General features: G+C 41.0%; 1 protein-coding gene across 2 annotated transcripts; it reads left to right on the forward strand.

Moving 5' to 3' along the window:
- LOC146986797 (LIM domain and actin-binding protein 1-like) lies at positions 1 to 27,860 on the forward strand. 2 transcript variants are annotated; one of them, XM_085775673.1, is made up of 13 exons: positions 1 to 76; positions 8,189 to 8,332; positions 8,730 to 8,772; positions 15,123 to 15,335; positions 15,950 to 16,222; positions 20,326 to 20,380; positions 20,507 to 20,604; positions 21,181 to 21,232; positions 22,193 to 22,224; positions 22,367 to 22,500; positions 25,080 to 25,383; positions 26,089 to 26,568; positions 27,104 to 27,860. In XM_085775673.1, exons 2-13 carry the CDS (start codon positions 8,211 to 8,213, stop codon positions 27,464 to 27,466), a joined length of 2,169 nt encoding a protein of 722 aa, XP_085631799.1. In that variant the 5' UTR covers positions 1 to 76; positions 8,189 to 8,210; the 3' UTR covers positions 27,467 to 27,860. The 2 variants fall into 2 exon arrangements, with proteins under 2 accessions (XP_085631799.1, XP_085631800.1); XM_085775674.1 differs by lacking the exons at positions 1 to 76; positions 8,189 to 8,332; positions 8,730 to 8,772 and adding an exon at positions 11,046 to 11,075 and having other exon boundaries at positions 27,104 to 27,859.
- The last annotated feature ends 39 nt before the right edge of the window (positions 27,861 to 27,899 follow it).

Here is a 27,899-nt window from a genome sequence, read left to right on the forward strand (position 1 = left end):
TGACGCAGCAGCAGCAGCAGCAGCAGCAGTGAGTGTCAGGTGTCTCTCCAGTCTGAGTCGACGGAAGTCCGCACAGGTAAGACAAGACTCGACTCAAGGACGTGAAAAATATGCGATCGACTTTTAACTATTTATCATGTGAACAAAGACAAATGTGTGTGTTTTGAAAAGTTGAACAAGTTAAAGTTTAATCGATGATTTCTCCTTTTTTTTCTTTCTCTCTTATTGAGTTGTTGCACGTGTTCTCAAAGAACTCTGTGTCTTTCGGTTTAATCGGTGCCAAAACCACCACCAACCAGGTCCAGCTGCTGCTGAGTTTGTAGTGAATGTGTCACTTTATAGCCTTCATCTACGACAAAACACACATGTTATAGTATAGTATTATATTATAGGCTGTAGATTTGAATATGAAGACTTTGGTCTGTGTTTTTGTTTTACCTGAAGTCTCAAACGCGTCTCAACCAATCATTTCCACTGTGATGCACCTGTAATTACACTTCTTCACATAGCTAACATGTTGATCTCAGAGCAGAGCCTCCTGTCTCCTGGTTGTATCATTTCCCACTTCAAATCCACTTATTTCCACTTAGTTTTTGTATTATTGTTGTTTTTGTATTATTATTTCTAATAATAGCCTCATAATAATTTGCCTCTTAGGTTAATCTTGTGTTAAGTAATGAGACTCCACCTGGCTGATAATGAGTCACACTGTATTCTTCTATTCATCCGTGTTGTGTTTATATGTTGTTAAGGAGAGAAGTGAGGGCCAAAGGTCAGTGACAGTGACAAACCTCTCCCTGATGATAACCAGTGATGGAGATCAAGCTAAACGCCTGTTCGTCTTAGATTATCACATTTCAAAAGCTCATATTTCAGATAACCTGTAAAAGTTTCATGCAGTGTGTGTGTGTGTGAGTGTGTGTGTGTGGCTGTGTGCCTCCTCTCTCTGTGTTTACACTTTCTTACCTTTGTCTGATTAATGACTGTTTAATCAATATGATTAAATGATATAACATGAGGAGGGTGGAGCCGTTGTGTACCAGTGTTGTGTGAAAAACAAACAAAAACTTTTCCCTATCATGTGATAGCAAATGTTTTTACAGTTACATTGGTTATGTATCAATCATACTTCAACCTGTAGCTCTGTGTACAGTCACATACAGGCGGCTGAGGGTTGTCTGTCTCTGGATTTCATTTAATCTGCTTTACAGAACTGTGAAGACAACTTTTTCTGTGTTTATCCCCAAGTTTCCAAAGCACAAGGCTCAATCTAAAAACACGACCATTGTTCTCTCATACAGGAAGACGAGCAATGCTACCGTCATGGCCCCACCCAATTCTTTATTTAAATCAGCAGTATCTCCTCCTGCTGGCTGTTGATTTGGCTCTGATGATGATTTTTTTTAGTTTTATTCATTATCAGATTTTGTCTCTGTGGTTGTTATAGTTTGAAGTCTTCAGTCCTGGTTGTGTGGGGCGTTCATGGTTCCCCCAATTGTTGTTTTTTTCAGTTGCTCTGGCTTCCTTCAACCTGTCGTTTAAGGATATGCAAAACAGGACAGGTGGACTGGTGACTCCAGACTCAGTTTTTGCTCAGCTGTCCAGCCAGGGTGTGTCCCTCGCTGCTGCAGGAGAAGACCTGGGCTGCGCTCTGCTCTCAGTGTCCTAAAGGGGAAGAAAAGGGGGTCGATAGGAGAGGTTAAAGGGATAGTTCACCCAAAATTGAAATTTCACTCATTATCTACCCACCCTCATGTCGACTAAGGGCTGGGAGAAGTTTCAGAGTCCTCCGTGGCTTCTCTGAGTTACAGGGGGTCTCGGCGTAGCAGTGCATGTCCATATAACGGTTGCAAATGGATACCAACTGTCTTCGCAACAAAAAGACACACCAAAAAACATCCAAACACCTCCATGCTGCTCGTATGTAATGTCCGTCTTGTATTGAAGCCCCGAAATGCAAAATTGTCCCGAAAAAAATTAAATAAGTCTATATTTCAAGCTTGTTTTGTAGCGGAAGCTTCTCGAAGGTCCTCAAAATAGACTTATTTAATTTTTTCCTGAACAATTTCGCATGTCGGGGCTTCAATACAAGACGGACATTACATACGAGCAGCATGGAGGTATTTGGATGTTTTTTGGTGTGTCTTTTTGTTACGAAGACAGTTGGTATCCATTTGCAACCGTTATATGGACATGCACTGCTGCTACGCCGAGACCCACTGTAACTCAGAGAAGCCACGGAGGACTCTGAAACTTCTCCCAGCCCTTAGTCCATATGAGGGTGATAATGAGTGAAATTTCAATTTTGGGTGAACTATCCCTTTAACGTTTCCTCAGCGTGTCTGTCAAGTTTACTGTGTCTCTGTGCCTCCACCTTCATCAACATCAGCTCCACAAACAGTTGATCAATTGACAGGCTGAACCAACTCGCTCGTCAGGCCTCTAAACCTGTGGCGACAGCAGCAATTAACCCCGAGCTATGTGGACATCACACACATAATAATAAAAGCAGCTGAGTCACTGACCAGCCCTCGTGTTATTACAGGGCTCCAGACTAACTTTATTTTTTACTAGGAGCACAGTCTCAGTGTCATAGCAGTAGGGTCATTACCTTTAATTGTCGGTGCAAGCTATTTTTAGAACGGCGGAGCAGAGCCGCAAGCTGCTCAGAGCTACGCTATGGAGGCTCCTGGGATTTCTTGGTTTCCCTCATCAAACTCATCAAATACACAATCCAACAACTCCACAACGCTCTGGTGGACAAGTTGTGACCTGCACATTCACCACGCTATGAGATAATAACACAACGTTACCAGAGAGAGTTGTTGTAGAGGTAAATTCATGCAAAACCAAAGGCAGTTTTTCATCAAGCAGTCTCACGACTCTGAAAAAACGACTCTGTCTGGTAGCTTGCACCGACAATTAAAGGTAACAAACCTACTCCTAAAACAAGAGGGATTATGGCAATGGGCCAATTTGCCAAAATGTTGAACTATCCCTTTAACCGAAAAGGTCTAGGGCAGAAGACAGTGTGGGTCGATCGCGTGATGAAGAACAACAAAAAAAAGTATATTTATAAAAACACAGTTGTCTGGACAGCAGGCATTTTTCTCACAACGGACCCCAAGAGGGCAGGTCCGCCGAAGCATCATTCCGGGTGAATCACGCTCTCCGCCCGTTGTCTTTGTTGTTACTTTGTTGCCGCTCCACAGAGCGCACATGGCTACTTAATTATGCACGTGCTGACCATATATGGTTGTGCTGAGGCATTCTGGGGGTGGAATATGAGGTGTTCATGTCTGCACCATTCTTGGGTCCGGTGTGATTTATCAATGGAATATTGCGGAGAGTTGTGCGTACCACAGCTTGATCAGTGTTTCCCACTAACAGAAAAAAAAAAAAAGTGTCCCAAATTTTTTTTTTTTTCTCCTCACGTGTGTTTACGTGCGGTACGCCCGCACGCGAGAGAGGCGGCAGGTTGAGAGGCTGACAGCTGACAGATGAGAGATGGTGAAACGCTAGCATGATTATTAAAAAAACACCAACTCTCATCTCTGCCGGCACATAGACAGACACAGGTTCACATACAGACAGGGGCGCACGGTAAATGCAGCTGCAGCGCTATTAACCCCCCCCCACCCCCCCGGCATAGTCCGACCAACGACTGGACAACCAAAAATTGGTAGATCATTTTGACTTGGCCACTTTAAAAGTAGCTCTCAGGCTGAAAAAGTGTGAGCACCCCTGGTCTAGGGTGAAGCTATTAGCTTGTAGCACCTATCCTTCTCACCTGTTGTACAACTGGCAGATCGCCCATTTCCTCTTCCAGTGTTTTTGCAAAGATAATCATAGCCTACCATCAAATATACAAAACTATTGAACAGTTATTCCAAGCAAGAACTGAACAACAACATCAAACCATTTGTTTATATTTATCAATTATTTAGTTTTTGACGAGACCTTTAAATCTCTGAAGAGTCCCACATCATTTCAATTAATTCTCAAGATTGGCACCTCTTTACAGAGATGGATGTACCTTTAATATTAGTCCGAGCTTTTCATTTCTTAAACATATAAATTCCTTTAAGTTCATATTTGCAATCTCTCTTTTCAAAAGAAAAAGTTATTATTTACTTTATACATTATCGGTGCAATCTTGCAGTCCACTAAATCCTGGAATTTAAGTGTTCCTAATTTTACAAATAGACAATTAGTGTGTTCTCTGTACTGTGAACTTGTGATGACTCGTATCGCTCTTTTTTTTGTAAAATAAAGACTGATTGAGTATGTTGACAGATTACAGATTCTTTGAGTTAAAAAAAAAAGCAGATTTACTGGTTGCACATGCGCAAGTAAATGAAAAATTTACCTGCAGTTTCTCAAATTTTAGGGGCAAAATGCCTATTTTCTGTATAATAAGTGTTTTCCCAGCCCATCTAAGAAATCATATGTCACATATTATGATGTATAATTATCAACTTTATTTGTTCCCAGTGGAGCTATTTGGTGTGCAAGACGGAGGAGCATGAAAGTCACATACTGTAAAACACAAGTCTATACGTGCAATGTCATGTTATGTAATGTTAATGTGTAATATGTAAAGTTAAACATTGCATTAAGTGAATACAGTGAGAAGTGCAGCTGTGTTTGACTTGTGTGTGTGTGTGTGTGTGTGTGTGTGTGTGTGTGTTGTTGAGTATCAGGGGTTGTGTTGAAACTCAGCTCAGTCCAAAGTCCTCTCTCTACCTGTCGGTGTCACTCTGTCTCTGAGCGATGATGTAATCGCTGCAGCTGAGACCTGGTTATTGAGTCTGTGCACAACAGCAGTGATTTAAATATGTAGTCATGTTGTAGTGTCACAGCAACTTCCACGCAGGAACTTGTTGCATGAATTAAAATGTGTTCAAAAAAAGGAAATTTAGTTTAGTTTATTTCAGTCTTGACATGAAATAAGCTCATTGTACAATAGAAATTACAGCTCAACATAAAAACAGCAGCTAGACAAGGTCCAAGAAAAGATGGCATTATTATCGATTAATCTGTTACTTACTTACCCACCTACTTACTTACCTGCTTCCTTCCTTACTTACTTACCTACCTACCCACTTACATACCTACCTGCTTACTTACCTACTTACCTACCTGCTTCTTTACTTACCTACCTACTTACTCACTTACTTAAAGCAGAAGTAAGCGATCCGGTCGTTTTGGCTAATGCTGCGTTCCAGGCAGGCTTTTGAAACCGTAAATTACAGCTTCAAGTCACAACTTACGACTTTGTAGCGTTCCAGGCAACCCACTTGTGTTTTTCCGACCTGTTTTACCTGTGAAAGTCACTATAACGGCCACTCGTAACTTCCGACCGGTGAACTAGTACCAGATTGAACTGGTATGACTTCACAGGTCACGAGTTACGAGTTTCCTTGAACGCACCATAATAGTCCTCGTCCCTACGTCACCACATTCACGGCGTCCCTTGGCTGCACACACAGCCCTTCATGCCGTTCTCTCTCCTCATTGGATAAAAACTGTAGGATACGAGAAATGTTTTCTCCTCGGCTCAGAGCAGAGCAGAGGGACTGACAGACCCGTGTTTCAGACCAAACACTCTATAGAAGTGATTGCTGTCGGAAGATATAACTATTTAAGACTTATATTAACATAAATATATCACTTACTTCTGCTTTAAACGATTAATCGATTAGTTGTTTGGTCAATATAATAATGTTGAAAAATGTTGAAAAATATCAATCGGTGTTTCTCAAACCACAAGACGACGTCCTCAAACGTCTTGTTTTGTCCACAAACCAAAGAGAGACTCAGTTTATTGTCATAAAGGAACAAAGAAACCAGAAATATTCACATTTAAGAAGCTGAAATCAGAGAATTTGGACTTTTTTTCCTAAAAAAAACTACTCAAACCGATTATTGGATTATCAAAATCGAATAATTGTTGCAGCTCTAAAACAAGCAAATCAAAGTAAAGAAAATAATTAAATAAATTAATAAAGAATGTGTGCAATCAAAATTTAGACCGGCCTACCCTATTACAAATCAGATTATATTCCACTATATTAAACTAAATTGTGAGATATTGTGTGTGTTTGTTGTCATGGTCTCTCTGATCCTTCTTGACTTGTTGTTGTTGTTGCCCATGGCGACTTCTCCGCCCCCCCCTCCATGATGATGATGATGATGATGATAACGTGTTCACATTCGGCTCAGCGGTTTGTGAAGTTTGTGTGTTTTCTTCTCGTCCTCTCAGTCAAGCGGCAGTAAACTACAGCACAAGTTAGAACATGTCGACCTGAGTCTGTGGATGCATAACTGTCTGTCTCCTATGTACCGGCTCGATGCTCAGATACAGTTAGTTCTGTGCATGAACTCTCTGGTATGTGGTGGTGGAGGAGGAAACGACAGGGAGCTGGTTTAGTTTTAGTCAAACCTCTGGACTCTGACAATGAGTTTGTACACGTCGAGACAGAGTTTAGCTTTTGTTTACCTTTACATCTAGGCCTGTCATCATGAAAGTTTAGTTGGACGATTAATTGGCACTCAAATAACGGCTTCACACTAAATCCATCATGTTAATGTCAATAGATTCTCATCGAAATGCAGTCGTCAAATCTTAGAAAAAAACAGTTTGTGGCTCCACTCATGTATCTTTTAAACCAAGAAGAACAAGAATAAGGAGGTGCAGCATTAAAAGACGACCAATCAAACCTCAAACGGTGGAAGACGACGAGGAAACAGTGATGAAATCTGACATTTCCTTTGGTTTCATCCAGATGTTTTTATACAGATGAAGGGAAAACCATTTGAACCATTATAATAATTGCTATCAGGTCATTATGTCATAATTGTGACAGACCCACTTATAAACAAACATTTATTTGTTTTATGTCATGTCTTGTCACTAAGAGTCAGCTGAGTGGTTTCTATCGACGTCCAGGTGTCACACTGAGATGAACAGTGGACTGACAACAACAAATGCAGATTATTATTATTATTATGATGACCTTTGTTTTCCTGCTGCAAGAAGAAAGAACTCTTCTTGGAGGTGAAGTGAAGCCTTTAATTTGACTCTGACCGAGGCTCAGCAGCATCAGGTGGCAGTTTATGAGTCGACACAAATGCATTTCTCCCCCCGGCTGAAGTAGATGACGTAGACTGATGAGATATTTTATGAACTGTTGTTATCGGCAGAACATTATCAGCTGGTCAGTCTGGTAACGTTGTGTTATTATCTCATAGCGTGGTGAATGTGCAGGTCACAACTTGTCCACCAGAGCGTTGTGGAGTTGTTGGATTGTGTATTTGATGAGTTTGATGAGGGAAACCAAGAAATCCCATGAGCCTCCGTAGCGTAGCTCTGAGCAGCTCACGGCTCTGCTCTGCTGTTATAAAAATAGCTTGCACCGACAATTAAAGGTAACGAACTGTGACTATAGGGATTATGGCAATGGGACAATTTGACAAAATGTTGAACTATCCCTTTAAAGCCCCAGTATGTAACTTATTTGGCTTTTTATTAGCAAAAAATCAAATCTGTCTTTCATAAATACGTATTTCACTGAAGTGGAATCACAGCTGCATACAAATGAAAGCTTTCTCGTACCTTAGAATGAGTTGTTACAAGTCGTTACAAATACATAAGTGGGCGACGCACCGAACCGAGGCGGCCATGTTGCATCGCCATTTTTTACTTTGAGTGGCAGCGTGATTGTAGGTAACCACGGAAACTCAGCGGAGCTGTGGGCTCGGCCTGTTAAAACTGTCACCACTGTGTAGTGTGAGGAAGGACGGAGGCACTGGTGTTGCATTCAGGTGCAGTCAGGCAGACGGCCGTCGGCAAACCAACCGGATGTCATTTTACTCCACCAGAGAAAGACGGTAAAACGATACCACATCACCATGACAACATATTGTTCACGCCTGTATTGTTTTGCCTCGTGCTGGCGGACCACTTGTTTACATAGGTACGCTTGTTTATCCTGTTACATGCAGCGTCTGTTGTCTGTCTGACGTCTGCCCGATTTCACATGAATGCAACATCAAGAATACGTTACGATATGCAACCGCACCGCTAGATGGGGGGAATTCCTACATCTTATACCTTTAAAACTCCACCATCAGTCAACAGGTGTTATAATGTGTTTGTGTGTGTGTGTGTGTGTGTGTGTTTCAGGTACTCAGGTAGTTTGGCAGAGATGGCTAGCGATCCATTCACGCGCCGGTCCTGGGCCACGCAGTCTCTACGCGTCACAGCGAAGGAGCTGTCGCTGGTCAGCGGCCGCGGGAAGAACACGGCCATCGCTGAGCGCTTCTCCAAGTCAGTCACCCCAGGTTTACATGTATAATACCCATATCCTGTAACACAAGAAGAAAATACATAGTACACGTAATAATACATTAGTGAATGATGCTGTTGTGTTGTTGTGATGTCAGGCTTGTAAAACAGAGAAAGGTTAAATAAAAGTAGAAATAAAATAACTTGTAGCTCACAATAAACTGACAATGAGACAATGAAAATAAAACTTTTACAGTTCTATGAAATACAACATAACTTTATTTATCAAATAAATAAACCAATCACCATTCATTTATATGGCCCTTAAAAGGTAAAAGTTGTTCAAAATAAGAAATGTGATGAATCCTAAATAGTAGATGTGTTGTGTTGTGTTGTGTTTTGTGTCACCAGAGGTCACTGTTGTTTCCTTCTCCGTCAGGTACCAACGAGCTGCTGAGGAGAACACAGAGAAGAAAAAAACTGTGAGTTTTTCTGTCGAGCTTCTTCACACATTTAACCTCCAGGTGTCGTTTGGTCTTCAGACGATAGAATAAGAATTAGTGTTTTTTTCTCCAGCACTGCTGTACGTGCATTCTTCTGCTGCTGTATTTAAGTTACTTGTGATTATATTATTGTTACTGTTATGTTGTTATTGGATGTATGGATGGATGGATGGATGCAAGACACTTGAACGAGACAATAAAGTATACAATACGATAAGATAAGATATGATGTACTTTATTATCCCACTCAGGGAAACTTGTCTGTGCCATAAACGCCTTAACAGCCACAATGACAACAAACAATACATCATCAGCCATACCATCACTGACAATTACATAACAGTATTGCACATATCCCATAACGTAACACATACATACACATAAATAATACAAAAATGTTAAATTATTGCACAAACTTCGGCCTCAAGCAGCTTTGTTTAGGAATTTGATGGAGTTGGAACGAATGAATTCTTAAAATTGTTGAGTTTACGAGGGACTGTATTTATATCTTATCTTAGAATAAATAAGAATAAGAAAGGAAGGACAATTCCAGGCGAATTCAACTCAGGGGTGTAATTTCATATCATTTTAGGTCTAAAAGAATGAATCTGAAGATTTTCAGTTTAATCGCTCCTGTTTTGCGGTAGTTGCGTATGTCCGCGCATCGCCACGGCAGCAATGAATGGGAGTGGATGTAAGTCCCGCTGTTTAGGCTGTTTCCAGCCCTCAAAGCCGCATTTTTTTTCCACAGACAGCATCAGATGGCTACTCAAACATGCACCGAGAAGTTTATTTACTTCAAGCAAGCCGACATGTTTGTAAAAGTCGATCTAATTCAAAGTCTCCCGGAGTCTCGCGCGAGACCCAGTTGCCGTGCTCGGTGTGTTCAGGAGCAGTGGGAAAAGCTACCGTTTGTGTCATAAACACAGGAATATCAACTCTTTACTTGCTTCAAGTAAAAAAAACTTCTCGGCGCATGTTTGAGTAGCCATCTGACGCTGTATGTGGAAAAAAATGTACACTTCAAGCAAGTAAAGAGTTGATATTCCTGTGTTTATGACACAAGCGGTAGCTCCTACTGCGCCTGAATACACCAGCACTGCAACTTCGGGCTCGCGCGAGACTCCGGGAGACTTTGAATTAGATCTAGTTTTACAAACATGTCGGCTTGCTTGAAGTAAATAAACTTCTCGGTGCATGTTTGAGTCGCCATCTGACGCTGTCTGTGGAAAAAAAATGCGGCTTTGAGGGATGTAAACAGCCTAAACAGCAGAACTTACATCCACTCCCATTCATTGCTGCCGTGGCGATGCGCGGACAGACGCAACTACCGCAAAACAGGAGCGATTAAACTGAAAATCTTCAGATTCATTCTTTTAGACCTAAAATGATATGAAAATACACCCCTGAGTTGAATTCGCCTGGAATTGTCCTTTAAAATTCGGATAGGATAGGATAGACAACTTTATTGATCCCCAAGGGGAAACTACTTTGCCACCAGTAAAAACACATAGCCTACATCCACTTAACAAACAATACAAAAACATACCATTGCACAAAAACAGCTGTATCGACTAGGTTAGGACAGAGTACTCAAAAACAGTGAAAGATAAATAAATAAATATATAAATATACACCTCCAGAAGGTAAAAAAACAGCAAACAACCGCTGGTTCATAAATTCATAAAATAAAACGACTATTAGTGATAATAGAAAGAAAATACAAAAGGTGCAACTGGTCCTGAGTCTGATACACGACAAATAAATCCCCATTTTTAAATCTCTCTCTCTTTATATAGCTAGTATATATATGTATCTTATTCACAGTGTTTTAATGAGCCTCTCCTGACGAACTAAATGATTAAATAAAGTGTGTGTGTGTGTTTGTGTGTGTGTGCTGCAGGTCTGTCTTGCCTCGTTTGCTCAGTAGTTGCTGATGGTGCTAAAGTAATTACTGCCTGTTGAGATGAGGAGCACACACACACACACACACACACACACACACAGATTCACCATGCCAACACACACACACACACACACACTTGTCTGGGCCAAATGTCTGACCTCTCATTGGCCACTTGTTGCCGTGGGGCCGGCTATCGAACCCTTAATCCTCCTTTAGTGTAAATCCTCTGTCGCTGCGTCTCCAACTGTAGGAACTCTTCTATCTGTTAATATCTGTTCTGTCTCTTCTATCTGTTCTATCGCCTCATAAACAAACCTGGGACTGAGACTTAATGAACTGATGAACTGATCAGACTAATACCATGAAGAAATATAAGGTAACATCGCTCTGTGTGTGTGTGTGTGTGTGTAGGTGTGTGTGTGTTTATTTAGCAGCTGCTCAGAGAAGTCGTTAGCGTCTTGGTTGTTAAATGAGTCTCTCAGAGAAAGAGGCGTCTTCCTTATTGAACTCCTGCTGCTGCTGATGTCTGATACGGCTCGTTAACGTAGCCGTGTTCATCCCGTTAGACGCTTTATTTAACACACAGGACTTAAAGGGTAAAAACGCACATGTTCAGTTTGTTTCAGTGTGTGTGTGTAGTTTGTGTTTGTGTTTGTGTTTGTGTGAGTTTTCAGGAAGTGAAGCGTCCACACGTGTTGGGGATCTGATCCCACTGTGACTGAGATATGAAACTAGTTCAGGTCAAATGTTTTAAGGAAAGAAAAAGAAAAAGAAACAAAACTCTCCTGATGTGACTGAGCCGAGTGTGAATGAGTGCGAGCGCAAAAGACCATCTGTCTGTCTCAGTGTGTGTGTGTGTGTGTGTGTGTGTGTGTTGGGGTTTTAGGGGTGTAGAGTGGGGGCTTTTTTTTTCTTTTAAGCCTGAGAATAAACGGATGAGTTCATTGGAAAATAGATAAATGACTCTAAACTAAAACATTTCCTGGTTCTTCTACTGCTTCTCTCTGTTCAGATTTATACAGTATAATAAGTTCTGGACTCTGTCTTTATTATTGCATCTGTAAAAGATTAATCATAACCTATAACACATTTATGGGATTTATTGAAGTTATTCATTTACTTAACTGATATAAACTGGAATTGTAAATTATTCCTGACAATTTCAATTGAATGGAATAAAACAACAACAAAACAAGCTACAATAAACATTAACATGTCGAATAAAACTCAGTCATGAGTTTTAAAAAGTTATTAGAAATAAGAAATGTGATGATTTATAATAATAATAATACCTTTTATTTCATAAGCAGCTTTCTGTCACTCAAGGACGCCAAGATCATCAGGTTCTACTGGTAGAAACGACAGGTTTTACTCTGAAGTCATCCCTACCTCCCTACCAACCTACCTACTTTTCTTTCTTTCTTTCTTTCTTTCTTTCTTTCTTTCTTTCTTTCTTTCTTTCTTTCTTTCTTTCTTTCTTTCTCCCTACCTTCCTACCTACCTACTTTTTTTCTTTCGTTTCTTTTTTTCTTTCTTTCTTTCTTTCTTTCTTTCTTTCTTTCTTTCTTTCTTTCTTTCTTTCTTTCTTTCTTTCTTTCTTTCTCCCTATCTTCCTACCTGCTGACCTACCAACCTTCATACCTTCCGAACTTCCTACCGATCTTTCTTTGATCTTTCTACTTGATCTTTCTTTCTTTCTTTCTTTCTTACCTACTTTTTTTTCTTTCGTTTCTCCCTACCTCCCTTTCTTTCTTTCTTTCTTTCTTTCTTTCTCCCTACCTTCCTACCTTCCTACCTACTTTTTTTCTTTCTTTCTTTCTTCCTCCCTCCCTTCCTTCCTCCCTCCCTCCCTACCTACCTCCCTACCTACCTTTCTTTTTTTCTTTCTTTCTTTCCTACCTACCTACCTACCTACCTACCTACCTACCTACCTACCTACCTTCCTTCCTTCCTACCTAACACATAGGCAGCTTTCTGTCACTCAAGGACACCTGATAATGAATAAAAGAAAGTGCAAAATAAACAAGTACACAAAATTAAAACTGGTAAAAAAATTGAGTTTGGACTGGAATTGTGAGAGTGAGTTTGTATTCCTTACTTCAGGGTGGAAGTGAGCTGCAAGAAAGTAAATGTGAGTTTGTTGCAGTGTAAAGGAACATTATGATTTAAATCATTACTGCCTTTAATTGTCTTTCAGTAATGTCTGTTTCATCTGCAGCTGTGTGTATATTTACACACTTTTAGTCAGTTTTATTACTGTATTACTGTGACATTTTTAGCTTTATTTATTTACCGATCGGTGGACTCGACTTGTGTACAGAACTGACCCAGGATCAGTGTGTAGAGTCACTGTTTAAGATTCTGTATAAAACTCTGTTCAGACGCGTTCACGTGACGAAACGTTTCAATGGCTTTTGTTGGTCTTTTGTTCTCCGGCTGCTTTTCCTTTCCACCTTCTCTTAGTTGTTGTTCCTGCATCTTATTTATATTTTTATTTTATTTTATTTTATATTCCTTTTTTTTGCCGGATCCATCCAAACCCTGGTTGTAGAGAGTATGAATCACAGCGTTTCCTTTTCAGAAACCAAGTGTGTGTGTGTGTGTGTGAGTGGAGGCAGCAGCGGCGAACAAAGAGTTAACTTTTTCCTGAATGTATCATTTCCTGCTCTGGTTTCCTGGGTTTTTCTGACTCTCTCATTCACTTTCCTGCTGTTGAAGGGGCCGGGCTTAAAAACTCTTACAAGCAGATTCTCTCTGTGTGTGTGGCTGCTAACATCTGGTTGAGCTCTAACTGCTCCACTCTACTGACTCCAGAACCAGAACCAGAACCAGAACCAGAAGAGGACGCTCACTTTCCTTTTATCCGCTCCATCGCATTCACACAGGTTTCTTTTCTTTTCTTTTGTTTAGTTTTTTTGCTGTTTGCTTAAAAAGAAAGAAAGAAAGAGAGAGGACTGGACCAGTCTTCGTCACTGACCGGCTCTTTCTGTCTGTCCACCCTGGACTTCCCTCACAAAGACATTAATTGTGTCTCCTTTTTTTTTCTTTTTTTTTCCTACTTTGTCTCTTTGTTCAGTCGTTTAGTTTCATTTCCTCCCTGTTCTTTCTCTGTTTTTTTTACTCTTTTCAGTCTGTTTGCATCTTGTATTTGTAGTTTGTTTAGTAAAATAATTGTAGTTTTTATATTATTATTATTATTATAGCACAAAGACAAAAACCCTTTCTCTGTTCCACTGTTCACTGAGATTCATTAGCTGGATCTCTTCACGTGTTGCGACAATGATTTATTCTCGTGTCCAGATCCTCTTTCTTCAACGTGTCATTCCTCTTTTATAATTAAGGAAGTTCCTGCAGGTCACAGCAGCAGCAGCAGCAGTTTTTTAGTTTTAGTAGTCGTGAACCTCCTGTTGTTCTGTTTTGTTGTCATGAATGAACAGAGACAGTGTGCTTCTTTTTTTTTGGGTAAAGGTGAAGAAGTTGTCGTGTGGAAAGGAATGCAGCAGAAATATGCGGCTGCACGCTCGGCCTTGCCAGTCGCAGCAAAAAACATCTATTTCCTGGAGCAGCCAGCAGCTTTGAACAGCTGTTCACCCAATCTGTCAGCATGGAGCCAACACTGCAAAAACTCAAAGTCTTTCCAAGAATATTTGTCTTATTTCTTGTCAAAATGTCTCATTTCTAGTCAAAACTAATCTCTTTCCACTTAAAATTAGACTCATCACCTAAAAATTAACTTGTTTTTAGATCATTTTCACTTGTTTCAAACTAATTTTCACTTAAGAAATTAGTAGAAAAATCTGCCAGTGAAAGCAAGTTGTTTGTGCTTGTAATAAGGAAGAAAAACTTGCTCCACTGTCAGATTTTTCTACTTGTTTCAAGCAGATTTTCACTTGAAATAAGTAGAAAAATCTGACAGTCTGACTGTCTTATTTCTAGTCAAAATGTCTAATTTCTAGTCAAAACTAATCTCATTATACTTAAAATAAGAAACATCACATAAAAAGCAGCTTGTTTTTAGACACTTTCTACTTATTTCAAACATGTTTTCACTTGAAATAAGTAGAAAAATCTGATAGTGGAGCAAGTTTTTCTTTTCAAGCACAAAAAACTTGCTTTCACTGGCAGATTTTTCTACTTATTTCAAGTGAAAATTAAAAAGTGTCTAAAAACAAGCTACTTTTAATGTGATGAGTCTTATTTTAAGTATAATGAGATTTGTTTTGACTAGAAATAAGACAAATATTCTTGGTAAGATTTTGAGTTTTTGCAGTGAAGTTCACACTCTGGCATTTCCTACTCCGCTGCGACCGTAGCACTGTGCATGATGTCGGGTTCAATATTTGTATAACTGAGCATGTGTGGAGGGGATGAAACTACTGCTTTTCAGTTCTGCATGCTGACTTTTTCTTTCTTCTTTCTCCAGTCTTTCGATAGTGCCACGCCCTCGCTGCGTTCGGGCAACCTGAGCGCTCTGAAGAAGCGCTGGGAGCAGCCGGAGAACCTCGACCGCAGCAGCAAACCTCTTCCTCCACCTTCCTCCTCATCCAGCCAGTCCGGCTCTCGCTGCAGACCCGCTGCCCTCGCCAGGCCTCTGTCCTTCACCGAGACCCCCACCGCTGCTCCTCCTCCTCCTCAGGTGAAGAGCCAATACAATCTCAGCTTCCTCCCTACATCCATTTCCATTCTAAACAAACCCGCTAAATTCTTTTTTTTTAAGTATATTTTTTTGGTGTTTTTGCCTTTATTTGATAGCACAGTAGAGATAGACAGGAAAGGGGGAGGCAGAGAGAGGGGGAATGACGTGCAGGAAAGGTCTGCCCGACGTGGGATTCAAACCGTTGAGGACTGTAGCCTCGACATGGGGCGGCCGCTTTAACCACTGCGCCACGCACCGCCCCAAACCCGCTAAATTTTAATTGGGTTGTTATCCCTACTTTTCATTCTTTTTCTTGAGACTGTGGTTTTTTTATTTTTTATTTTTTATTTTTTTTAAATCTTTTTAATGCTCCAGACACTCCTGCACTTTATTTGAGTTTTTAATAGTTCTCATCAGTACTTTTTTATCTACCATATTTAAATGTATCTGTGTGATTGGGAGAGTTGTGTGTATGTGAGAACTGTGCGAATGTCAAATGTACTGGTTTTTTATCTGTTTTGTGTACTTATGTAATGCAGTTACTTGCGGCACATGACTGTCCATGACAAATTTCCCTGCAGGGACAATAAAGTTTGTATTGTATTGTATTGTAGAGCCCCGGCCCGGCGGCGGCTGAGGCAGCTCGACCTGTAGCAGCAGCAGCAGCAGCCGGCGGCGGAAGCGGCGACGGTCGTGGTCGTGGTCGTGTCTCCAGACCCGACGAGCAGACAGGGATGGACAGGGATGAGGTGACACTCAGCGAAAGACCTGAAAAGCTTGAAGAGCAAGTTCCGACCAGCCCCCGTCGTGCCTCGTACGAGAAACCCCAAGTGCCACTGAACAACCTGAAGATGAAGTTTGAGAAGGGAGAAGAGAACATGAGCAAGGTAAAACAAAAAAAAACACATTCAACATCACTCTCATCGCTCCATCACACTGCAAGAACTCAAAATCTTACCAAGAATATTTGTCTTATTTCTAGTCAGAATGTCATCTCATTCTACTTAAAATAAGACTCGTCACATAAAAAGTAGCTTGTTTTTAGACACTTTTCTACTTCTTTCAAGCCTATTTCACTTGAAATAAGTTGAAAAATCTGATAGTGGAGCAAGTTTTTCTTCCTTATTACAAGCTCAAAAAACTTCCTTTCACTGGCAGATTTTTCTACTAATTTCAAGTGAAAATGATCTAAAAACAAGTTAATTTTTAGGTGATGAGTCTTATTTAAAGTGAAAAGAGATTAGTTTTGACTAGAAATGAGACATTTTGACAAGAAATAAGACAAATATTCTTGGAAAGATTTTGAGTTTTTGCAGTGCACATTATTTACATACAGACACAAACAGCTGCCACATCACATCACATTTGTTTGCATGAATTCTTCTGGAATGAAACTTCTCCTTCGTCTCCTTTTTCTTTTCTTTTTTTTCAATGGCTTTAGCAGCTGTTCATGGACCGGCCTCGTTTCTCAGGCATTAAACCGTACAGCACAACTCTGACAGTGATGTGAGAAAAGGAAAAGTCAGAATCTGGCTCTCAAACAAACTCTTATATTATATATTTATAATTTACAAAGTTTATTGCTACAAAAACTTTCTGTAAATAAACTCTGAGGTCAGAGACAGGAAGACTGTGATGAAAACTTTTACACAGTGATGATGATGATGATGATGTGTTCAAGGTCCTTTCTCAGTCTCTCAGTTTCTTTCTCACATGCATTCTTCCCACTGTTCTCTGATCCTTGTGTTTCCACCTGGAATTCGCCTCACCCCCTCCTCCACCTCCACCTCCACCTCCTCTCTCTCTCTCTCTCTCTCTCTGTGTGTCTTCATCCCCCGAAACAACAAGCGCTCCACTCTTCACCTTCCACTACAGAGGAATGCAGGAACATTCCTGACCTCGGGCTGTTTCACTCTTCAGACGAGCACCTCCGTCTTTATCTCACTTTTCATTAGCCACACTGTGTATCCGACATTCCTACAACTACAGTCCTTCAGAGGCCCCTTGTGTGTGTGTGTGTGTGTGTGTGTGCATGCATGCAGGTGTAAGTTAACATCAACATAATCACATCAAAGTGAGTTCAAACATCATCTTCTGTCACTTTCAACTCTTGATGTTAAGTGCAGTGACAGTCTATAGAAAAATAATCGTACCACTGTTGAAACAGCTGGATTATCATACATACATATATACGTATATATAGCCTGAAATCAAATCAAAACCCATTGGAAATCAACTATTTCCAGCTTTATTTAAAAAAAAAAAATTACCCTTGCAACATCAAACTAATGAAAAAAAGACATTGACAGTTCTGAAACTTCATAAAAATTAATCAAAACTGGAATAACGGGGGTGGAGAAGTCGTCAGTCTTTTGATTTAATACTTCATAGATCCACCGTTTGCTCTAATTACAGCCATCAGTCTCTCTGCTTTTGTCTGTACGAGCTTTGTACAACTTAGATTAGGGAATATTTGCATATTCTTCTTTGCAGAATAGTGAAACGTCTCAACATCCTGATCTAGGTGAGGTGTTGGTGGTGCCATCATGTGCTTTTTCTGCTTCTTTAAGAAGTTCTGAGCGGTTCTCACAGGGATAGATAAAGCCTTCCCTTCACCTGACTTCAACCTTTCCACAACTTTATCCTGGACGTGAAGTGAAAGCACTTTTCCAACCATGTTGAGGTCTTTGCAGCAGCATCTTCTACTGGTAGAAACGACTGGTTTTATGTCAGGTGGGCTCTGTTAGCTGTTAGCTGTTAGCTGTTAGCTGGTGTTGGATGAAAGTTGGTTGATTGAGCCTGAACAAGTTCATAAAGGATTATTCTGAGGTGCTGATGACTTCCTACCTTCCTTCCTACCTACCTTTCCTTCTTTCTTTTGTTTCTTCCTCCATCCTGACCTTCTTTCCTATCTTCCTACCTACCTAACTACCTTCCTCCCTTCCTCCCTCCCGACCTTCCTGCCTACCGATCTTCCTTCCTACCTACGAATCTTCCTACCTACCTACTTTTCTTTCTTTCTTTTCTTCCTACATACCGAGACTTCCTACCTTCCTACCAACCTACTTTTCTTTCTTTCCTTCCTCCCTACCTACATTCCTTCCTACCTTCCGACCTACCTACCCACCTTCCTACCTACCTTTCTTTCTTTCTTTCTTTCTTTCTTTCTTTCTTTCTTTCTTTCTTTCTTTCTATCTTTCTATCTATCTATCTATCTATCTATCTATCTATCTATCTATCTATCTATCTATCTATCTATCTATCTATCTATCTATCTATCTATCTATCTATCTATCTATCTATCTATCCTTCCTCCCTACCTACCGACCTTCCTACCTTCCAACCTACCTATACCTACCTACCTTTATTTATTTCTTTTCTTCCTCCCTGCCTACTGACCTTCCTACCTACCTACCTACCTTTATTTATTTCTTTTCTTCCTCCCTGCCTACTGACCTTCCTACCTACCTACCTACCTACCTACCTACCTATCTTTATTTCCTTACTGTGATGAGGAGGGTTATCTTGTTGTGTAAATGCGTACAGCTCAAAAGTTTGAACTTCCAGGGTGTAGTGTGATAAATAATAAAAGGTTAAAGGTCGTAGCAGCAGGAGATGGTTGATGACTTTATACCGGCGCTGTATGAGTTGTAAAAGAGAAACATTCTGGTAAATGTTTGTTAGCTGCTCGACCTGCAGCTTTATGAGTCCTGACTGAGGTAAAAAAGGCTCAACAGGGCTCCACAGTTCTGAAGAAAGAGGCTGTTTTAACTGGCCGCACGTCTTTTCCGCTCCTGTGTGTGTGTGTGTGTGTGTGTGTGTGTGTGTGTGTGTGTGTGTGTGTGTGTGTGTATACAGGACTGTGATGAAAGAGAGAGAGGGGAACAGCCTGGTTTACTCATTAGTGTTGGTGACACGTGGGCACACACACACACACACACACACACACACACGTACACACACACACGTACATGTGTAGCTTCATTCTTTTCGCTGCAGTAAAATGCAGTGGAACAGTTTCTTTGGGTTCTGGTGACTGCAGGTCGAAGGCATGTTGGTTTGTGTCCAGGTGAAATCTCTGCTCTCTAGTAATAAACTGAAGGACTGGAAAGAACATCATCATCATCATCACTAAACTCTAAACTGTTGCTTATTTAATGCAGAGGACGAGTTCCACTTCATATTATTTACATGTTTCACCTCGGCGCGACCTTTCACATCTTAGAAAAGACTTAATGAGGTCATGAAGGGAAACAGTTCAGGACACAACATACTTATAACATAGATTTGACCTCTTATGCCGGTTTTACACTTTTAGTCTGAGTGTTTATTGATTGTTTTATGTACGTGACCCACACCTCCAGGCTGTTCACTGCAAAAACTCAAAATCTTTCCAAGAATATTTGTCGTATTTCTTGTCAAAATGTCTCATTTCTAGTCAAAACTAATCTCTTTCCACTTTAAATAAGACTCATCACCTAAAAATGAACTTGTCTTGAGATCATTTTCATTTGTTTCAAACCAAATTTCACTTGAAATAAGTAGAAAAATCTGCCAGTGAAAGCAAGTTTTTTGTGCTTGTAATAAGGAAGAAAAACTTGCTCCACTATCAGATTTTTCTACTTATTTCAAGTGAAAATCTGCTTGAAAGAAGTAAAAAGTGTCTAAAAACAAGCTACTTTTTATGTGATGAGTCTTATTTTAAATATAATGAGATTTGTTTTGACTAGAAATGACATTTTGACTAGAAATAAGACAAATATTCTTGGTAAGATTTTGAGTTTTTGCAGTGTTCTCAGCCAGCTCTACTTTATTTCATAAATAATTTTTAAAAAGTGTCCGCTTTTGCAGTTTTTTCTTGAAATGTTGGTGGTAGTAATGATCAAAAGAACTACTGCTGCCAGGTCACTAGTGATAATGATGATCTCTGCCAACAGGAGTTTTTAGTAGTGACTTATTAATCAATGCATCGATGGTTTCACCCTCACAGGGCGGAAGGACGGCGCTTCGCAGCTCGTCATCAGACGACATGGACCAACGTGGCGGTAAGAAAGTTGATTCATCCTCAACTCATGATAACCTGCAATAAATACTTAATGCATCATAAATTAATGAGCAATAATTAGTTTTTTAAAAGATCTAAACAGTGTGAACATCTTTCTCGGCTGCAGGTTTGTCACCAACAGACCGAGTGCTGGAGTCGACGTCTCTGAGGGAGAAGATGGCAAAGTACCAGGCTGCTGTTTCTAAACAAGCCGCCGCAAAAACTGTGAGTTCATGCAACATGATCGGGGTTAATATAAATGTTTGTCAGAGTCTGTAGGTTTGTAAACACAACATTCAAACATGGCCCCCTCCTCTCGGGCTCTGCAGCTCTGTGAAAATCCTACAGACTGTACCTTTAAACATGTAACACCTGTAAAGTGTTTTTAAAAAGAAGAGTTACATTTAAAAAGACCCACAATCAAACAATCAAACAATTTCATTAAAGCTGAACTGCATCAAAACGTATATGTATGAAAATCTACTACATCTCTGATTCCCTGAATTCTTTTAATTGTAAAATATTAATAATAAATGTTTCATACAATAAAATCTGTAATAGATGGCTCATTCAGAGGTGTTCAGAGTTCAGATCGACTCCCTCAGAGACTAAAAGTAAAGTTTGTACAGTCGTGAATGCACCATTGTGTACTAATGATGATTTATTACATCTATTCACTAATTTTACTGTATGTGTATTGTTTCCTCCCTTCCTACCTCTTTAACCTTTTCCTTCCTGCTCCGATCGGCTCCAGAAATAAAACGTCCAGATTTTGTTGTCTTCTTTTCTCTTTTCCTTCAGGGAGCGACCTCGGACGCAGCACCTGTAACTCAGAAACACAGCGAGTGCAACGGTGAGCGAGTCACACTGGAAACTGGAAGGGACAGACAGTTATTAAAGGGGTAGTTCAACATTTTGGCAAATTGGCCCATTGCCATAATCCCTATAGTCATAGCAGTAGGTTCGTTACCTTTATTTGTCGGTGCAAGCTATTTTTAGAACGGCGGAGCAGAGTCGCGAGCTGCTCAGAGCTACGCTACGGAGGCTCATGGGATTTCTTGGTTTTCCTCATCAAACTCATCAAATACACAATCCAACAACTCCACAACGCTCTGGTGGACAAGTTGTGACCTGCACATTCACCACGCTATGAGATAATAACAGAACGTTACCAGACAGAGTTGTTTTAGAGGGAAATTCATGCAAAACCGCTGATGCACGTTCCCGTTGGAGACAGTTTTTCATCAAGCAGTCTCTGCATTTGCCTCTAAAACAACTCTGTCTGGTAACGTTCTGTTATTATCTCATAGCGTGGTGAATGTGCAGGTCACAACTTGTCCACCAGAGCGTTTTGAATGAATGAATGAATGAATGAGTGTTTATTTCGATCACAGCATCAAAATTTCAACAAAACAAATTCAAGGTAGTAACAAATATTATATAGCTGGTCGAAAAGGGTTGCGGCTGAAGCAAAGCTTATAACTGCCGCGTTTTGGAGTTGTTGGATTGTGTATTTGATGAGTTTGATGAGGGAAACCAAGAAATCCCATGAGCCTCCATAGCGTAGCTCTGAGCAGCTCACGGCTCTGCTCCGCCGTTCTAAAAATAGCTTGCACCAACAATTAAAGGTAACGAACCTACTGCTATGACTATAGGGATTATGGCAATGGGCCAATTTGCCAAAATGTTGAACTATCCCTTTAATATCTGCACATTGAATATTATTTATGCAGCACACAACATGGAATATGAAACGATTATTGATCGGATTATTCAGATCGAGATGTGTGATTTGTATGTGTGTGTGTTTCAGGTGAGAGCGCCGAGCCGCCCAAAACAACCAGGGTGAGTGAGTCATCATGAGTCATCGGTGCAGAATCCAATATCAGCTGTTGATTATGGATAAATGTGACTTATGTGTGTGTCTTTCTTTGTGTGTGTGTGTGTGTGTGTGTGTGTGTGTGTGTGTGTGTGTGTGTGTGTGTAGAAGTTCTGTGCGCCGGTGAGGGAGACGTGCGTCGCTTGTCTGAAGACGGTTTATCCTCTGGAGAGACTCGTGGCTCATCAGCAGGTTTATCACAAGAGCTGCTTCCGCTGCGTCCACTGCAGCACCACGCTCAGGTCCGTGTCCCAGTGTCTGCTGCTCATTCTGACAAGACTGCAGTAATCTGATTACTTTTTCAGTAATAATAATAATAATAATAATAACAATAGCTTGGATTTATATAGCGCTTCTCACTGCAGCCATGGTAAGGTGTCATGCCAGCGGTTTCATGTAACGTGTTATAATTTCTAAAATAGTAATTAGATCCCCAGGTGGAAAGAAAGAAAGAAAGAAAGAAAGAAAGAAAGAAAGAAAGAAAGAAAGAAAGAAAGAAAGAAAGAAAGAAAGAAAGAAAGAAAGAAAGAAAGAAAGAAAGAAAGAAAGAAAGAAAGAAAGGTTGGTAGGGAGGTAGGGCGGAAGAAAAGAAAGAAAAATAAGGTAGGTAGGTAGGTAGGTAGGTAGGAAGGAAGGAAGGAAGGTAAAGAGGAAGAAAGAAAGAAAGAAAGAAACAAACAAACAAACAAAGTTTGGCAGGGAGGAAGAAAAGAAAGAAAAAAAAAGTAGGTAGGGAGAAAGAAAGAAAGAAAGAAAGAAAGAAAGGTAGGGAGAGATGAAAGGAAAGAGAAAAAAGTAGGGTAGGTAGGTAGGGAGGAAGAAAGAAAGAAAGCTAGGAGGGTCGGTCGGTAGATAGGAAGGTAGGGAGAAAGAAAGAAAGGTAGGGAGAGGAAAGGAAAGGAAAAAAAAGTAGGTAGGTAGAAAGGAAGGTAGGGAGGAAGGAAGGGAGGGAGGAAGACAGAAAGAAAAAAGAAAGAAAGAAAGGTAGGGAGAGGAAAGAAAAAAAAAAGTAGGTAGAAAGGAAGGTAGGGAGGAAGAAAGAAAGAAAAGTAGGAAGGTAGGGAGGAAGACAGAAAGAAAGAAAGAAAAAAGAAAGAAGGAAAGGTAGGGAGGAAGAAACGTAAGAAAAAAAGTAGGTAGGAAGGAAGGTAGGGAGGAAGAAAGAAAGAAAAAAAGAAAGAAAGGTAGGGAGAGAAGAAAGGAAAGAGAGAAAAAAGGGTAGGTAGGTAGGAATACCCAATACAACCGTCTCCATCAAACCTGGATTAACGCTAAACAACATTAACACAAAACTTAGAATAGGCTACATTCCAGCACGGTTTTCCAAGACTTCATCTCCCATCAGATCCCAAAATCTGTTTGTTAGGACAGGGCTTCCCAAACTTTTCCATGCCAAGGCCCTGATTAGCATTAGCTTCTGGTTGCAAACCCACCGACGACAATACTATGAAATATGTGAAGAAACATAAACTTCTGAATGTGTTTTAATACTTTTATGAAGGCAACAGCTTGTCTAGATTTGTTTTCTAGGGTTTGACAGGTTCTGTCTTAACATTCACAGTCACATGCTGAAGTGACGCTGAAGTTTTGAAGGTTGTAAACACTCATTTCAGAAGTCATAGCCATTTTTCTCTGTGGTGGTAAACAAACACATACTTGATACTGCCTCATATGTGCAGGTTTTAGTTGGACAGGAGTTCTACAGTTGTTTTTGGGGCTTTTCCTTTTCAAAAACATACCCTACTGTCCATTTTTGTAGCACTAGCTACGTAGCTACATGCTAGTTGGAGGAGCCAGTTTGATGACGTCATGAACAATGTTTTGACTGAAAGATTTCCATATGTTATGTTATTATAAATTATATTTTTTAATAATATTTTTAAAAACTCAAAAAAAAAATGAGTTTGTTCTTTCGTTTTGTTCTCATCTTGCCTCCAATTTGCTGAAGAACCCCTCGCAACTCCCCGGGGGCTGAAACCACTATGTTAGGAGGAGACGACACATATTGATGCACAATTAAGAAAGTCCCAAAAGTAATTTCTGACGTTAACCTTGTGTGCGTCAACAGGAAGTGCAGAACCATCACATGGAAGTTTGGCTCTCAACTCCCTGTAGCAAGAAGATTGTTTTGGGAAATGAACAGCTGTGTTACACTTGAAAAGATCACATAGACGCTCAGGAATAATTACAATACTTTTATAGAGATTTGGCAGCTTCATTTGGCTGATATGGACTCTGCCAACTTCTATAGTGGACAGTTCATTAGAATCAATGAGCCTCTGGTCATTAGTATCAGCATATTGTTTGTCTCGTGTGACGATATATTTTCAGTTGGTTGGAAATAGAGATGCACCAATCCATTTTTTTCCGATCCAATCCGATACCGATACCTGGGCTGTGTATCGGCCGATACCCGATACCGATCCAATACTGTTAAATGAATGAACCGTATACCTTGCCATGTGAGTGAAGGCATCAGGCTTGACATAAACATTTAGCCTTGTTAAAAAAAAGGTAACAAATTAACACAGATATAAATGTACTTAATATTATTTATTAACAAATAACAAAGTGTACATTGGCAGCAAAAAGAAATAAATAACTCTGTAATTGTATTGCTGTGTATGATATGTAATAAAAAAGAAATGACTGGATCGGAACGCTGGATCGGCCTCATTCATCTGATATCTGATCCAGCTAATTAGTCAATATCGGAGCCGATATCCGATGATATCCAAGTATCGGATCGGTGCATCTCTAGTTGGAAACAACCTGCAGAAAGATATAAAATAACATCTGTGCTTCTTCTCTGTGTTTCCAGCCTTGGTAACTACGCCTCTCTGCACGGCAACGTCTACTGCAAGCCCCACTTCAGTCAGCTGTTCAAAGCCAAAGGGAACTACGACGAGGGCTTCGGCCACCGTCCTCACAAGGAGCTGTGGGAGCCTCGAGTGGACGGAGGAGACGGCGAGGAGGAGGCGGCGGCGGCGAAGCCCAAAGAACCGGAGGAACCAGAGGAACCGGTGAGAGCGACGCGTCCAGCTGAGATCAGCCGCGACATGGCGGCGGCGGCGGCGGCCCCGGAGGAGGAGAAGGAGGAGGAGGTGATGTCTCCGCAGGTGAAGGTGACCAGAACAGTCATTTGATTACTTTTAATAGGTGTACTAGGTAAGTTATTTACTTTCCCAGAGTAATTTGCCCAACAACGCTGCGGTGTGACCCAATACAACCGTCTCCATCAAACCTGGATTAATGCAAAACAACATGAACACAAAACTTGCAATCCATTCCAGCACGGTTTTCCAAGACTTCATTTCCCATCGGATTCCCAAATCTTTGTTAGAACAGTGATTCCCAAACTTTTCCATGCCAAGGCCCCCTGAATAGGGTTAGCTTCTGGTTTGCAAACCCACCGACAATACTATGAAATATGTGAAGAAACATCAACTCCTGAATGTGTTTTAATACTTTTATGAAGACAACAGCTTGTTTAGATTTGTTTTCTAGGGTTTGACAGGTTCTGTCTTAACATTCACAGTCACATGCTGAAGTGACGCTGAAGTTTTGAAGGTTGTAAACACTCATTTCAGAAGTTGTAGCCAATTTTCTTTTTGGTGGTAGACACATACTTGATGTATACTGCCTCATACGTGCAGGTTTTAGTTGGACGGGAGTTTTACAGTTGTTTTTTGGGCTTTTCCTTTTCAAAAACCTGCTGTCTATATTTGTAGCACTAGCTATGTAGCTCCATGCTAGTTGGAGGAGCAGAGCAGCTTGATGTCAGGTCAACACCAACAGTTTTATGACATGAACAATGTTTTTACTGGCAGGTGACGGACATGACGGCCTTACTGGAGACGCGGGCGCAGCCTCGCAGCGGCAGCGGCGGCGTCTCCGTGGAGAAACAAGAGTCTCCTGAGAAACCGGCTGAAACTCGCAGGCTGAGGATCGCCTGGCCTCCTCCGGCCGGCAGCGAGGGAAACGCGTCGAGTCCGCTGAGTCCGGTCACAGAGGGAATCTCCTCCAACCGGCCGCTGAGAGCCAAGTGGCCCCCCGAGGGAGAGACGGCGTCGGCAGCGTCGACCTTCCAGAGCTCGGATCGCATCGAGCTGAGCAGCCTGAGGAGGAGCTCGTCCATGAAGGAGCGCACTCGGCCGTTCACCCTCGCCGCCAAACCCGCAGCAGCCGGACCGCCGCCGGACCGCCGGGAGCCGCGCCGGCCGCTGAAGGCGCTGCAGGACTGGAGGGCCTCGTTCGAGGAGAGAAACCCATCGGAGAAGCCGCCGAAAGAAAAGCAGCAGGAGAAGAAGGTAGGGCTGGGACCATATGCTTTTCTACCGATTCGATTCTTCTACTATCTTTTGGATGCCGATTTGATTTAAAGGGACAACGAGGAGTTTCTATTTGGTTATAAAAAAGTCTCACGTTAATGTGGATGAATCTCCGCTACCCACACTTGTTAATGGGCCCATTTTCGATAAATATATCGTTTTGTCTCTATCGTTATTTTGTTATTATTAGTGGTGGTGGAAATGCTGGTCGAGCCGACCAGCGTTTCCTTACTTTCGGTTTCGTGGCGAGTCATGAGAATAACGCCGCCGAATCGCCGTTTATGGTCGGAACTACGACGGTATCTGATCGACTTTAATTCTTGATGAATGAAAACATGAGTCCGTCTTGCGCCGGTCAAAGAATTTCACGGTGCGCGCGGAGGCTCATAAATGTAGTGTGAAAACGCTTTGCTTTTCCAAAACTCCTCGTTGTCCCTTTAAATTCTAAAAAAAAAAATCGATTTTTGAAAAATATTGCGACTTATGTGAATCGATTTTTTTCTCCCATCCCTAGGAGAAGGAGCCTCAGAGTGAAGCAAGGCCAAGAAAGAACACGTCAGAGGAGGAGGAGGAGGAGGAGGAGACGAGAGGGAGAGGCGGAGCAGCGCTGAAGGAAAACGTCTCAGTGGCGACGGCAGAAGAAAAAGAAAAAGAAAAAGAAAGAAACGGATCAGTGAGGAGCATCTCTCCGGACGTCTCTGCGTCTCCGTCTCCGTCTCCGCCTCCGCAGCCAAAACAGAACCGAGCGTCGCAGGACGTCGGCTTCTGGGAGGACGACAAAGCAGGAAGCGACGGCGAGGAGGAGGAGGAGATGAGCGCCGAGGATCTGATCAAGAGGAACCGCTACTACGACGAGGAGGAGGAGGAGGAGTCGTAATCATCGTCGTCGTGGGAACATCTTCACCATACAAACCTTGTCACTTTGTTTTTTTTGTGTTTTTTCTCACTTTACAAGCAGCTTAGAAAGAAATTTAGCTTTGCCAGATTTTAGTGTTTTGAGAGGTGTGTGTGCGTGTGCATATCTGATTGGACAACTGCCTTTGATTAGTAAAGATTTTTTTTTTGTTGTTGTTTTTTTTACATGTTAATTATAAACTGTAAAAATATCTAAAGCGGCTTTTATATGACTCCTGATTATAAAACTGGAAGGTGGGAATCTGATCTGATGATTATACACTGCAAAAACTCTAAATCTTACCAAGAATATTTGTCTTATTTCCAGTCAAAATGTCATTTCCTAGTCAAAACAAATCTCATTATACCTAAAATAAGTATATTTATACATATACATACATAGTTATACATAAAAA

This window comes from Trachurus japonicus, chromosome 5 (genome assembly GCF_045865225.1).
Source record: "Trachurus japonicus isolate A0001 chromosome 5, Traja_1.0".
Taxonomy (NCBI): domain Eukaryota; kingdom Metazoa; phylum Chordata; class Actinopteri; order Carangiformes; family Carangidae; genus Trachurus; species Trachurus japonicus.